General features: G+C 42.0%; 1 protein-coding gene across 1 annotated transcript in view; it reads left to right on the forward strand.

Moving 5' to 3' along the window:
- LOC134603563 (complement C3-like) overlaps positions 1–12,316 on the forward strand; it is a 127,182-nt gene that overhangs the window by 100,008 nt on the left and 14,858 nt on the right. The window contains exons 35-37 of the mRNA XM_063449656.1: positions 3,512–3,601; positions 5,069–5,174; positions 7,624–7,713. Of these exons, the coding sequence (XP_063305726.1) occupies positions 3,512–3,601; positions 5,069–5,174; positions 7,624–7,713 (286 nt within the window). The remainder of the gene's footprint in view (positions 1–3,511; positions 3,602–5,068; positions 5,175–7,623; positions 7,714–12,316) is intronic.

Genomic DNA, 12,316 nt, shown 5'->3' on the forward strand with positions numbered 1-12,316 from the left:
TGGTCCTTATCCCCCCCTCCCTCCCATAGTGGTCCTTATCCCCCCTCCCATAGTCGTCTTAACCCCCTTCCCTCCCTCCCATAGTGGTCCTTATCCCCCCCCCCTCCCTCCCATAGTGGTCTTAACCCCCCCTCCCTCCCATAGTTGTCCTTATCCCCCCCATCCCTCCCCTAGTGGTCCTTATCCCCCCCGTCCCTCCCCTAGTGGTCCTTATCCCCCCCATCCCTCCCCTAGTGGTCCTTATACCCCCCTCCCTCCCTCCCGTCCCTAGTGGTCCTTACCCTCCCTCCTGCCCATGTAGCGTGGCTGGGCGGCGCGGAACGCGGCTGCCTAGGTCGCCTTACAGGTGGCGCCGGCCCTGACACAAACACACCCCTTTACTCAAACACAAATACTTCACACAAATGTACATCTGCATTTAAAATTAAACATTGCATTCAGACACACCCCAGCAATCAAACGCAAACATCACATACAAACACACCCCTGTATTAAAACACAATAACTATATACAAGTACCCCTTCAAACACCAAGACTGTACATTACACTATAGCGCCAGTAAATGCGACAGAGCTGTATAGATATACAACCTAGAAATTTTGACTTGGGGTGCCATGGAAAAATACTGAAATATTAAGGGCCCCTTGAACCTAAAAAGTTTGGGAACCACTGCCCTAGAAGTTAAGTTAAATTACTCTCTAGATTTCCTGCTTGCCCATATAAATTTGCTAAATAGTTTTTAAACTTAATATATTGGCTAATATAGCGTGGTTGCTGCTTCCAATTGCTGCTTCAAAGTGTGTGCTTGGAGATATTCTGGAGACTTTTACTGATTCTTCAACTAAGATTTTTTTCTAAGACTTTTCTTTTTAATGTTACATGTAAGTCATCTATAGAAAAAAGTTTTATTGATTGCACAAGGTTTGGTTTCTTGTTGGTAATTGGTAAGGCATCAGATTTGATTAGTTAGGTATTTACTCATTGCTATTGATTGTATGTTAATAAGCATAGGCCCACCCAGCTGTTAAACATTCCTAGTGGGTGGTGCTTTTAGAAGTTATATAAGGGCTGTGGTCATTAGCTTGACTAATATAGCTTGGTTGCTGTTTCATAGTGTGTGCTTGGAGATATTCTGGAGATAAACTGGTGGTAATCTGAGGTATACAGGAGGTGAAAAAAAAAAAGTTAGATTTGATTTGTTTGATTTAAATTACTCACCTCGTTTAAATGGCAGACTTAGTTTAGTGTAATAGTTGTTATGCATTTGTTTCACTTTCCACTTTTTGGAGATTCGGATGCTGTCTAATCTGTAGACAGTTCTCTATATTGCGGCAGGAGATTGTATTTTTTAAGTCTGAGATTTGTAAATTATCTGTTAAACAATCTCAGGCTGAGACTGTTGCAAAGCCCCTGCCAAAGAGACAGCCTAGGAATGGCAGATGGATTACTGTAGGATCTGGTAGACTTAGAGTTGTGGATAAAAGGCATATTGCACAGTCTGAGGCTCTAGCTAATTAGTTTTCAGCACTTTCAGAGTGTAGTGGTGTTATGGAGACAGGCTCAGGCACTGAGTGTAGTGGTGTTATGGAGGCAGAGTGTAGTGGAGACAGGCTCAGGCACCAAGTTTGTGGAACCAACCAATGACAAAAATGGTTTGCATCTTTCTCAAAAGATAAAACATTACCCCCCAAAACAAGGACAGAAAGTGCATGTAGCAAGTGTGTTAAAAAATAAGTTTAAAGTTATGTCTACAAATGTTCGCAGTTTAGTTACATAGTTACATAGTTGAAAAGAGACTTGTGTCCATCAAGTTAAGCCTTCCTCACATTTGTTTTTTGCTGTTGATCCATGAACTTGTGGCAATAATGGCAACTGATAATGTAGATTTAGTCGCTGTTACTGAGACATGGTATAATGAGAAAAATGACTGGGACATAGCAGTACCAGAGTATTCTTTATATAGAAAAGACAGAGAAGGCAAGAAAGGGGCAGGGGTGGCCCTGTATGTGAAGGATAACATAAAATCTAGCCTAATAAAAGTTAGTGAAGTGAACAGAGTCAGAGTCGGATTTGGTATCAGATATTACTGTAGGTGAAAGTTTAGGATCCAATGATTACCAGTCAGTGTAATTTAATATACGAACAGTGACTGAGTCACACCATACAAAAACAAAAGTTTTAGACTGTAGAAAAGCCAATTTTTCTAAAATTAGAATATGTGTAAAGGAGTCATTATCAGACTGGAGTAGTGAAATTGCTGGAACGTCCTCTCATTGGCAACTGTCTTAAATGTTTTCCACTTTTGAATGATCTTTCTCACTGTAGAATGATGGACTTTAAATTGTTTGGAAATAGCTTCATAACCCTTCCCATTTTGATTGGTAGTAACAATTGGTTATCTAAGATCATTGCTGATGTCCTTCCTCCTTGGCATTGTATTAACATACATATAAATGCCCCAGGCTAGCAAACTGCTAAAACTTCCCCTTTTATTGAGGCGGTCACACTTGGTGATGTGACCTGTCTGCTACTTAACCTCTTAATTCCTATGGAAGCAGTAGGGTGTACTTAGTTTTTCATACATGGCTTCTCCATTTTGGCTTTATTTTTGTTAAGTAAATCATGACATCTGTTGTTCATCTGAGGTTGTATTTACCCAATTTTAAGGCTTGCTAAGGAACAGATGATTGTTATTATGACCTGGTATGTAGAAGCATAGAATAATAGAGTAATACCAAGAAACCATGATTCCACAATCCTCCCAAAATTATGAACTTAATTTACAAATTATTATTATTTTATTATTTATATAGCGCCAGCAATTCCGTAGTGCCTCACAAAGGGTGGACTAACAGACATGGGATTGTAAACCAGACAAGTGGACGCACAGGAACAGAGGGGTGGAGGGCCCTGCTCAATGAGCTTACATGCTAGAGGGAGTGGGGTATAGTGACACAAAGGGTATAAGTAGGGGTAATGAAAAAAGTTTGTTAAAGTATTCACTGAGAACTTAGTAGGTTATTTTTGACAGTTGCAGGAGAGTGGTCATGGGGGGGAGGGAGGGGAAGGGGGGGTGAAAACCCTCTAACAGATATGCTTTCCTGAAGAAGAGTGTTTTCAAAGATTTTTGTGAAGCATTGGAGACTGGGTGAAAGTCTGACGGAGAAGGGGAGGGAGTTCCACAGAAAAAGGTGCAGCCCTGGAGAAGCACGGACAGGCATCATGTTTTAAACTTCATCATGTATTTATGCAGGCCCCCTTGACAACGCAGCACTCTTTAAACACAGCTTTTTAAATTAAAAACTTGTTGTGATCTAAAAGGAGCAATGACTAGAAACCAGCTATTGACTTTTCTTTAGTTATCTCTCCTTTCAAATTTAGAATGAGGAATGTTTAAATATGTGCCCAAAGTCTGAATACAAACTATCATATGTCTTTTAGCATTTCTCCTGTTTATCATATTCTATATATGATTATTTTTTTTTATTTTTTTTTTATCATTACGCACAGTTAATGAACGGGGTGGACAAATACATCTCCAACTTTGAGATCAACAAGGGAGCTACTGAAAGAGGAACTCTTATTATATACCTGAACAAGGTGAGGAAAATGTGATTACAGATCATTTTACTATTTTGTTGACTATTATTTACTGTTACAATCTTTCATTCCCGTTAAACCCTAAAAAAAAACAACCAGGTTCTTGAAAACCCCTTGTCTCTTTCACATGCAAGTCTCCCAGAGAAGTAACAGATTGCAAGCTTAGAACAACATTGATTTGTCTGTCATATTCCATTTTAACTTTTGTTCTTATTTCTTGCTACATTTATCAGTCACTGCCGACATAAGATCCCAAAAATGTGAAACAAACTTGATCACGAAAAATGCCAAAATGATTGACCATGTTTTGCAAGCATGTAGTCAGTTCACCAATGATTAGTAAATACAAAGTCCTGGAACTCTATTCAATATTTTAATATTTCCTTACCCCATACATTTTCTAGAAAGTGGTGGGTATTATTGGTACTTCCGTTGTTTATGAGAAACATTTACCATGATGTTCAGAATCCTTGTGTCTGCTCGCTATGTCCTGTTTCATATTCTGTATTCGTTTCTATCTGATTTTTTTTAAATGGCAAATTTAACACTATAGACTTTGTAACGGTTTCATCTCATTGAAGAGTTTATAGTGTTTGGCGTTACCTTGTGCCTTGCTCCCATTCAGGGTAAAAATTATGTTTGAGTTAATGAGGAAGCATCAGCTTGAGCAGCAATGACCAGCTGTGATTGTCTCAGAGTGTCATCTGACCACTTTCAGCATATCACAGTGTCCATTGCTGGTGTGAATTGGTATGGCTAGAAGGTTCCACTGGACCCCAGTGTAATAAAATAGCCTCCCACCCCCATCACTCTTCTATACAGCTAAGTGAGATGTGTTTGGTGGCTGAGTATGATTGTGGTGGTTAGATAACTGTGATAATTGACTGATTGTAATCGTGAGCGTGGTGGCTGGCTGAATGTAATGCTATGTGAGGGATGTCTGAACTGTCTGTATGTGATTGAGTGTGATTGTTTGGAAGGTTGACTGAGTGTGATCGAGTATCGAGTTGGCTGGGTGTGACTGAATGTGCATTTGGCTGACAGAAATTGAGTTTGTGAGAGTAGACAGAAGAGTGAGTAATGAGCTCAATATCCCTAATTCTGCCTTTAAAGGGCACCTATAGCTGCACCAGATACATAGAGCAATATCACTGTTACCCTCGGAGCATGAATACAGAATGTCAGACAAACATAACGGTCTAGCATAGACCAAGAATGCCAACACCCGGGACAGCAGTACAGCCCAGACATGTTTTGTCTATCAAGTGACTCTGCAAGGGGGACGGCAAATTAGAACAGCTGCTCCTGAAACAGGTCGCTTTCTAATGTGATTGGACAGTGAGAAATGTGTCATATATTGCCTGAATGAAGGGACAGTGCCATGAGACTCCTGGTACTATACCCAATTCAATGACCTGAAATGGTTATGGTCCCTACAGTGACACTTTAATTTCCTTCTACCCTAAGGTCTCACACACACAGGAGGAATGTTTGAGATTCCGTCTCCATCAAGGGTTTGAAGTGGGTCTTATTCAACCTGCATCTGTCACAGTCTATGACTATTACACGCCAGGTACGTGACCAAAAATATATTTCCTGTTTGCAATACTGTACGCATTATTGGTAGTCCCTACTAAAACCTCATCCAGAAGTGCCTTTATTATTTTGACCTGGAAAAAAAAATAGTAAAATAATCGACATGCAGCTCTGGTCGTACAATGTTTTCCGAAGACTTCATGAATAGGGTTTGTTAGAACAAAATTTAGATCTCTTTAATAATTGACAACTTCTTTGCCATGGACTTCTATGTAATTGCTGAATCTCTGGTTTGTTCTGAAATCTCTTTCCAGTGCTGGGGAAGCCACCATGAACTGAAACAGACACAAGTTGTTCAAAGTGACTTCAAACTTTTATTGCATATCACAGATGTATATATGGTGCTCTTTAACAGGGCGTGCTTTTATTCTTTATCAAATATGATAGTTACACTTGGTCTGAATGTATGGAGTGGGTAGTAAAAGCGGGATGGTTAGTTGGGACTTTAATGTTGTTACCAGGCAGACCAGCGGAAAGGGGGGTAGCGAGGGTAGGAAAGAAAGTATAGAGTCCAAACTTGTTAATAACCAACATCCTCTATACATCCTCTATACATTGAACAGAACTTAGCTTGTTAGTCTAGGTGCTTATTCACTAATTGTTGCTAAAAACAAGACTGAAAAAAAGTCAGATATCTTCACGGTTCAATTGAGTAATAGTTTTTGGAAAGTAAATATACAGGGAGTGCAGAATTATTAGGCAAATTAGTATTTTGACCACATCATCCTCTTTAGCATGTTGTCTTACTCCAAGCTGTATAGGCTCGAAAGCCTACTACCTATTAAGCATATTAGGTGATGTGCATCTCTGTAATGAGAAGGGGTGTGGTCTAATGACATCAACACCGTATATCAGGTGTGCATAATTATTAGGCAACTTCCTTTCCTTTGGCAAAATGGGTCAAAAGAAGGACTTGACAGGCTCAGAAAAGTCAAAAATAGTGAGATATCTTGCAGAGGGATGCAGCACTCTTAAAATTGCAAAGCTTCTGAAGCGTGATCATCGAACAATCAAGCGTTTCATTCAAAATAGTCAACAGGGTCGCAAGAAGCGTGTGGAGAAAGCAAGGTGCAAAATAACTGCCCATGAACTGAGAAAAGTCAAGTGTGCAGCTGCCAAGATGCCACTTGCCACCAGTTTGGCCATATTTCAGAGCTGCAACATCACTGGAGTGCCCAAAAGCACAAGGTGTGCAATACTCAGAGACATGGCCAAGGTAAGAAAGGCTGAAAGACGACCACCACTGAACAAGACACACAAGCTGAAACGTCAAGACTGGGCCAGGAAATATCTCAAGACTGATTTTTCTAAGGTTTTATGGACTGATGAAATGAGAGTGAGTCTTGATGGGCCAGATGGATGGATTGGTAAAGGGCAGAGAGCTCCAGTCCGACTCAGACGCCAGCAAGGTGGAGGTGGAGTACTGGTTTGGGCTGGTATCATCAAAGATGAGCTTGTGGGGCCTTTTCGGGTTGAGGATGGAGTCAAGCTCAACTCCCAGTCCTACTGCCAGTTTCTGGAAGACACCTTCTTCAAGCAGTGGTACAGGAAGAAGTCTGCATCCTTCAAGAAAAACATGATTTTCATGCAGGACAATGCTCCATCACACGCATCCAAGTACTCCACAGCGTGGCTGGCAAGAAAGGGTATAAAAGAAGAAAATCTAATGACATGGCCTCCTTGTTCACCTGATCTGAACCCCATTGAGAACCTGTGGTCCATCATCAAATGTGAGATTTACAAGGAGGGAAAACAGTACACCTCTCTGAACAGTGTCTGGGAGGCTGTGGTTGCTGCTGCACGCAATGTTGATGGTGAACAGATCAAAACACTGACAGAATCCATGGATGGCAGGCTTTTGAGTGTCCTTGCAAAGAAAGGTGGCTATATTGGTCACTGATTTGTTTTTGTTTTGTTTTTGAATGTCAGAAATGTATATTTGTGAATGTTGAGATGTTATATTGGTTTCACTGGTAAAAATAAATAATTGAAATGGGTATATTTGTTTTTTGTTAAGTTGCCTAATAATTATGCACAGTAATAGTCACCTGCACACACAGATATCCCCCTAAAATAGCTATAACTAAAAACAAACTAAAAACTACTTCCAAAAATATTCAGCCTTGATATTAATGAGTTTTTTGGGTTCATTGAGAACATGGTTGTTGTTCAATAATAAAATTAATCCTCAAAAATACAACTTGCCTAATAATTCTGCACTCCCTGTAGCTATAAGAGGATACAGCTTGATGATTCAATTAAGGTATTTTTTTAGAAAAATATGCGATTTGGGCTGCTAAATATAGTCTATGCATCAGATTTGACAATTAGAATAGAATAGAAAGTTGTCGTTGATTTGTTGAAATTTAAAAGTGTTTCATCTCTCAGCATAATGATCGTCTGGGTTTTTCTTTCTGCTTATACAGAAAACCGTTGCACTAAATTTTACCATGTTGACAAAAATAGTGCTCTATACAGCAAGATCTGCCAGGGTGAAGTCTGTCGCTGTGCTGAAGGTAAGGCAATTTGAAGAGGTCCTATTCCACTATGAATGAATCATGCAGGTGGTGCGGGCAGAGGTCTAATAAAGACAGTTAACATATAATATAATGAATGCTGTAGAAAGGCTTATTTTTTTATATCCCATCCCTCAACACACTCATCATCCCTTTCAAAATATAAACTGTTACCTCGAAAGCTCTCAACAACTCTACCCCATGCTACATTTCTTAACTAATTCATAAGAGCACCCTTCTTGGTCATTCTGTTTTGTTGGTGACCTTATCCTGCCCACTTCTTCTACTGCTTACAGAACTTTTCCCAGGCTGCTCCATTCTTATTGAACCACCTGCCTCCCCTAATTTTCTGTTCCGTGACCTCCTGAGGTGACTGTCATGAATCAAACTCATCTCTTACTTTCTCAACTTAATTAGTGGGCCCATTCTCCACTTCACTCTCACCTTCCAATTCTGCTACTTCCCCAACCTGTCACTTGGCCGCTATCTGCTTCCCATCTTATTTGTTTACACCCACCTCATCTAGATTGTAAGTTTATTTGAGCAGAGTCCTCATCAACCTATCTATCAGTCCTATAGAAATGTATGATAGTTTGTCTCATTTGTTGTTAAATCCCCCCTTTATGATATTGTCAAGGGCTGCAGTATAAGTTGGTACTATATAAATAACATTAATAATAATATTATAGATATGTGAGGAGAGATATGTAATAAAAGTAGGAAACATTGCGAGAGGTTATAGGGACTAATAGGAATGGTTATAGTGGGAGGTTATATGGAGTAATAAGAACAGGTAGAGAGAGAAAGGGTTTATATGTAGTAAAGAATAGAGAATATAGAGAGAGTTTAAAATGAGGGATAGGGAGAGATTATATTGGGTAATAGGTGGAGTTATAGGGAGGTTATATAGAGTAATAGGAGGAGTTATAGAGAGAGGTTATATGGCGTAATAGGAGGAGTTATAGAGAGGGGTTATATGGAGTAATAGGAGGAGTTATATGGAGAGGTTATATGGCGTAATAGGAGGAGTTATAGGGAGAGGTTATATGGCGTAATAGGAGCAGTTATATGGCATAATAGGAGAAGTTATAGAGAGAGGTTATATGGAGTAATAGAAGGAGTTATATGGAGAGGTTATATGGCCTAATAGGAGAAGTTATAGGGAGGGGTTATATGGAGTAATAGAAGGAGTTATATGGAGAGGTTATATGGCCTAATAGGAGAAGTTATAGGGAGGGGTTATATGGAGTAATAGGAGGAGTTATATGGAGAGGTTATATGGCGTAATAGGGAGAGGTTATATGGAGTAATAGGAACTGGTAGAGAGCGAGGGTTTATATGGAGTAAGAGGATGAAGAATAGAGGATATAGAGTTTAAAATGAGTAATTGCAGGAGTTATATAGTGATATTATACAAGAAATTGGATAAGTTATAGGGAGAGGTTATATGGAGTAATAGGATGAGTTATGAGGAGATATTATGTGGAGTAATAGGATGAGTTATGGGGAGAGGTTACATGGAGTACTAGGAGGAGTTATAGGGAGAGGTTATATGGAGTAATATGAGGAGTTATAGGGAGAGGTTATATGGAGTAATAGGAGGAGTAATAGGAGAGGTTATAGGGAGTAATAGGAGGAGTTATAGGGAGAGGTTATATGGAGTAATAGGAGGAGTTATAGGAAGAGGTTGTATGGAGTAATAGGAGGAGTTATAGAGAGGTTATATGGAGTAATAGGAGGAGTTATAGGGAGAGGTTATATGGAGTAATAGGAGGAGTTATAGGGGGAGGTTATATGGGGTAATAGGAGGAGTTATATGGAGAGGTTATATGGAGTAATAGGAGTAGTTATAGAGAGAGGTTATATGGAGTAATAGGAGGAGTTATAGAGAGAGGTTATATGGGGTAATAGGAGGAGTTATAGGGAAGGGTTATATGGCATAATAGGAGGAAATGTTTTAATTAAATTTTCTAACAACAAATTACAAAACAATAAACAAAATATACACAAGGTGTATAGTTGTGTAGGCGCTTCCATCTTAAAATAGACAATAAAAGTAAGTGTGACAGAAAGGTGTAATCCCTTAACACCTAAAGGTAAAGTGAAACAATTAAAATAATTCACACCCACTTAGAAAAATATACAGAGTAAAAAGGATATTGTGGCGAAACCAACTTCGCCACTGTGGGCTGGAGAAGCCTGGCTGCTAGCCTCCTGCCCGCTGACTATGGCCCCTGGACATATTGCACTCTAAAGACTATATTTGGGCATGTACTAATTTATATTGCTGCTACTGGCCCTTTAAAATCAGCAATGGACATTTTGGGACTACTGTCCCTTTAAGACTGTGAAGCCTATCCTATTGTACTGCCTGTATATTGTATATGTATTTATGTATGCAGTTACCTGGGTTATATATATATGCAGCCTTCATCTGATTGTTCGGTAGAATCCCTCCATTCCTTGTATTGAGGAAACTACCGAACAACCAGACCACCCAGGACTAAGTGTGCCTCCAATTACCGTTTGCAACAATGTTGCAAACAGGTAATTGGCAATCAGTGCAGTGTGGTCTTTGTCCTCTGGGTGGCCGCCATTCAGGAAACCAACACGTGGCGGCGGCCATCTTTAACTACCGAACAGCGGTGTTTTGCCGTCGAGTGTCTGGAACTGAAATCGGACACTTGACTAGGCAAACACCGCTGAGACCTCCATACTTCCAGAAATTCGTATGGAAACTACCGAATGACCCACCGTTCGGTAGAAAGAACCCCACAAACAAGGGAATTCATTCAAACCCTCTCCAGGCTCTATAACACAGGCAATTCGTCTGTTTTCATTCCCTTGTTTGTGACCGACCGCAGGGCCAAAATGCATGGAACTGATTTCGGATACTTTACCCATGCGGTCGGTCAATACTTTAAAGTCCCATAACTCCCGAACCGTTTATCCGAATGGGCTGATTTTAACGTATGTTGTTCCTCCAGACTAGGGCTATCTGGAGATATTGGATTTGTGGATGTACCCCAAGTATTTAGGGTACATCCAAAACTTGGGTAAAACTATGTCCCTGTTAATTGTGTTAACAGATATGTTGGAGGGAGGAGATGTGTGGGTTGTACCTTAAACTGGATTGGTGTACTGTAAACCCCTCCCTTGCATGGGAGAATCTCATATAAACCTGTGTGTGAATAAATCAGTGTTGTTGCTGTTTAACCCTGAAGCTGGAGTGTGTCTCTTTCTTGGGGGGAAAGGGGACTGTATGCCGACTGCCAGGAGTGTAAGCTGTCCATATTGCTTTTCCTGTTCGGCTGCTTCCAGGGTTAGTGTGTCTGCTGTTCGAGAGTTGGTGAATTCGTGCAGTTTGGGAGTTCGGGAAGTTGGTGCTTATGGTAGCTGCTGGTCTATGGAAAAGGGGATTATCGCCTAAACGGATTTTTCCCCTTTTATGCTGAAACGGTCTGTTACAATTGGTGGCAAGCGGTGGGATCGTTCCTACAACCAGAGGGACAGCTACAGACAACACCATTCCTGGATTACAAAGGGAGGGCAACGCCAGTACCCGTACAGCGCCCCTATCTACAAGGAACCAACTGCAGCAGAGCAAGCATGGCACCCAGCTACACTCAAGAGGCGTATGACAGAGAGGTCACCAAGATACTGGCTTTATGCGGACCCAACCCCTCAGAATATAGAGTGCAGCGTGTGAAGCAAGCAGTGCGAGATTACTTGCCGTGGGAATCAGAGCGGGCCAGGGGGTTTGCAGACCTCCCTCCCCAGCGGCAATGTGTGGCCCAGGGAGCTGATGGTGTCGTCCATCCTCCCCAGCAGCCGTGTGTGTCCAAGGGAGCCGAAGGTGCAGTCCTTCCTCCCCAGCGGCAGGCTGAGTTACAGGGGGCAGAGGTTGTTGTTCCTGCCCCCCAGCAGCAAAGTGAGATGCCAATAAGGCAGTGTGAAGTGAAGGGAGAGGAGAGCAGCGTCCTCCCTCCCCAGCGGCAATGTGTGCCCCAGGGAGCTGATGGTGTCGTCCATCCTCCCCAGCAGCCGTGTGTGTCCAAAGGAGCCGAAGGTGCAGTCCTTCCTCCCCAGCGGCAGGCTGAGTTACAGGGGGCAGAGGTTGTTGTTCCTGCCCCCCAGCAGCAAAGTGATATGCCAAGAAGGCAGTGTGAAGGGAAGGGAGAGGAGAGCAGCGTCCTCCCTCCCCAGCGGCAGTGTGTGCCCCAGGGAGCTGATGGTGTCGTCCATCCTCCCCAGCGGCAGTGTGTCCTGCAGGGAGCAGAGACAGTCAGTCTCGCACCCCAGCAGCCGGACAAGAGAATGAAAGGGGAGACAGCCGGTCCCCCTTTCCACCAGCAGAGAGAGTGGCAGGGAGAGGAGCCTGCTAACCCCCCTCCCCAGCAGCAGTTTACCGTCCAGAGAGAGGAGCTTGTTACACCCTCTCTCCAGCGGCAGCCTAACTCACCAAGGGGAGATGTTAAGCCCCACATCTGTGCAGATGGGACCGTAGTCTCTGCACTTACAGCACAAGGGATAGGGACGGTCGGTCCTGTCCCCCAGCCACAGAGCGATATATCTAAAGGGGAGACAGTCGGTCTCCAGCAGC

The sequence above is a fragment of the Pelobates fuscus genome, chromosome 3, assembly GCF_036172605.1.
Source record: "Pelobates fuscus isolate aPelFus1 chromosome 3, aPelFus1.pri, whole genome shotgun sequence".
Taxonomy (NCBI): domain Eukaryota; kingdom Metazoa; phylum Chordata; class Amphibia; order Anura; family Pelobatidae; genus Pelobates; species Pelobates fuscus.